At 44.6% G+C, this 2,500-nt stretch overlaps 1 protein-coding gene across 1 annotated transcript in view; it reads left to right on the forward strand.

The window, feature by feature from the left end:
* Window positions 1–2,500, forward strand: part of LOC138056341 (tetratricopeptide repeat protein 28-like) — a 100,572-nt gene that overhangs the window by 1,125 nt on the left and 96,947 nt on the right. Inside the window, 1 exon segment of the mRNA XM_068902121.1 lies at window positions 1–964. This exon segment is cut by the window's left edge and continues 1,125 nt beyond it. Coding sequence (XP_068758222.1) covers window positions 1–964 — 964 coding nt within the window.

Below are 2,500 nucleotides of genomic sequence, written 5' to 3' on the forward strand. Positions count from 1 at the left end.
CTTAGTATTGTGAAAGAGGTAGGGGACAGGGCTAGAGAAGGAGCAGCCTATGGCAATCTCGGCAACACTTATCAAAGTCTTGGTAATTTCAAGCAAGCCATTGAGTACCACCATCAAGATCTTAGTATTGCGAAAGAAGTAGGGGACAGGGCTGGAGAAGGAGGAGCTTATTGCAATCTTGGAAATGCTTATCAAAGTCTTGGTAATTTCAAGCAAGCTATAGAGTACCACCATCAACATCTTAGTATTGCGAAAGAGGTAGGGGACAGGGCCGGAGAAGGAAAAGCTTATTGCAATCTTGGAAACGCTTATCAAAGTCTTGCTAATTTCAAGCAAGCCATAGAGTACCACAATCAACGTCTTAGTATTGCGAAACAGGTAGGGGACAGGGCCGGAGAAGGAAGAGCTTATTGCAATCTCGGCAACGCTTATAAAAGTCTTGGTAATTTCAAGCAAGCCATAGAGTACCACCATCATTATCTTAGTATTGCGAAAGAGGTAGGACACAGGGCCGGAGAAGGAGCAGCCTATGGCAACCTCGGCACCGCTTATCAAAGTCTTGGTAATTTCAAGCAAGCCATAGAGTACCACCATCAAGATCTTAGTATTGCAAAAGAGGTAGGGGACAGGGCCACAGAAGGAAGAGCTTATTGCAATCTCGGCAACGCTTATGAAAGTCTTGGTAATTTCAAGCAAGCCATAGAGTACCAAAATCAACATCTTAGTATTGCAAAAGAGGTAGGGGACAGGGCCAGAGAAGGAGCAGCCTATGGCAATCTCGGCAATGCTTATCAAAGTCTTGGTAATTTCAAGCAAGCCATAGAGTACCACCATCAACATCTTAGTATTGCGAAAGAGGTAGGGGACAGGGCCGGAGAAGGAGCAGCCTATTGCAATCTCGGCAAGTCTTATGGAAGTCTTGATAATTTCAAGCAAGCCATAGAGCACCACCATCAACATCTTAGTATTTCCAAGGAAACAGAGGACCCAATAGGGATGGCAATTGCATGTTATCATATTGGTCTTGTTCATGGATTTTTTGGCTCCTTGAGCAAAGCTCTTAATTACTATCGTCTGAGCATTTATTATTTTGATGAAGTTAGGCATCTTCTTGGGTCAGAGGATGCATGGAAAATAAGCTTTTGTGATACAATGGGGTGTGCGTACACCGCTATGTGGACAGCACTCTTGATGAATGGAGAGGTTGATGAAGCTTTGTCTGCTGCTGAGCAAGGACGAGCACAGGCCTTGGCAGACATTTTAAAGATGCAATACAGTGTTGATGAGAAACCTACGATGAAGGTAGCTATCTCTTTGGTTATGAAAGATCTACCTTCACAAACTGTTTTCACAGCACTTGCAGGGAACACGATCAGCTTCTGGTTGCTAAGAGATGATATCGGGATAAATTTTAGACTAAAGGAAATCGAAAATGGAAGTGCCAAGTCTCTGATAGAAAGTACTTTTAAACAGATCAATGCGGGGACCGTTGTACAGTGTGAGAATCGTTCGCTTGACAGACAATGCATTGATTTCTCGAGCAGTAGGGAAGCTGTTGAAGAAAGCGTTCAGTCCTTGAGCTTCGCTGTGCACTCTTTGCAGCCTTTGTATGATGTCTTAGTCAGTCCTATAGCAGACTTGATCCAGGGTGATGACTTAGTGTTTGTTCCTGATGGACACTTTTGCCTGGCTCCTTTTTCTGCAATGAGTGACTCTGTCAGGATCCGTGCAATTCCCTCGCTGACTGCTTTAAAATTGATCACTATGGCACCTGACAACTTCCAAAGTAAGAACAAAGCGCTGCTTGTAGGCGATCCGTGCTTGAGCGAAGTCACTTACGGCACTGGTGAACCCATGTATGGACAGCTGCCGTGTGCAAAAAAAGAGGTGGACATAATTGGAGAACTTCTGCAGTCCGTGCCTCTTACAGGAAAAAATGCGACCAAAGCTGAGGTGCTAAAAAGAATGAAGTCAGTTGCCTTAATCCACATTGCTGCACACGGGGATGACAGATCTGGAGAAATTGCTTTGGCCCCAAATCCCGAACGCACATCCCAGATCCCAGAAAAGGAAGATTACATGTTGTTGTTGAGTGATGTACAAGCAGTTCACCTTCAGGCAAGACTGGTTGTGCTTAGTTGCTGTCATAGCGGCCAGGGAGAGGTAAAATCTGAGGGTATTGTGGGAATAGCCAGAGCTTTCCTGTGTGCTGGTGCCCGGTCTGTTCTGGTGTCACTCTGGGCAATCGACGACGAGGCAACCTTCCTGTTCATGAAGAGTTTCTACCAACACTTGGCAGATAGAAAAAGTGCAAGTTCAGCTCTTCACCATGCTATGTAATCTCTTCAGGAGACATAGAACTATTCGGGCATAAAATAGTGGGCGCCATTTGTGTTAATTGGCGACGATGTCACATTTGAATTTGGGGAGCTGGAACACGATAAGAATGGTAAGTGCTATTTAAATAGAACTTTAATGACTGAATCGCTGTACTTTGTAC

Source organism: Montipora capricornis, chromosome 7 (genome assembly GCF_036669925.1).
Source record: "Montipora capricornis isolate CH-2021 chromosome 7, ASM3666992v2, whole genome shotgun sequence".
In the NCBI taxonomy this organism is placed as follows: Eukaryota; Metazoa; Cnidaria; class Anthozoa; order Scleractinia; family Acroporidae; genus Montipora; species Montipora capricornis.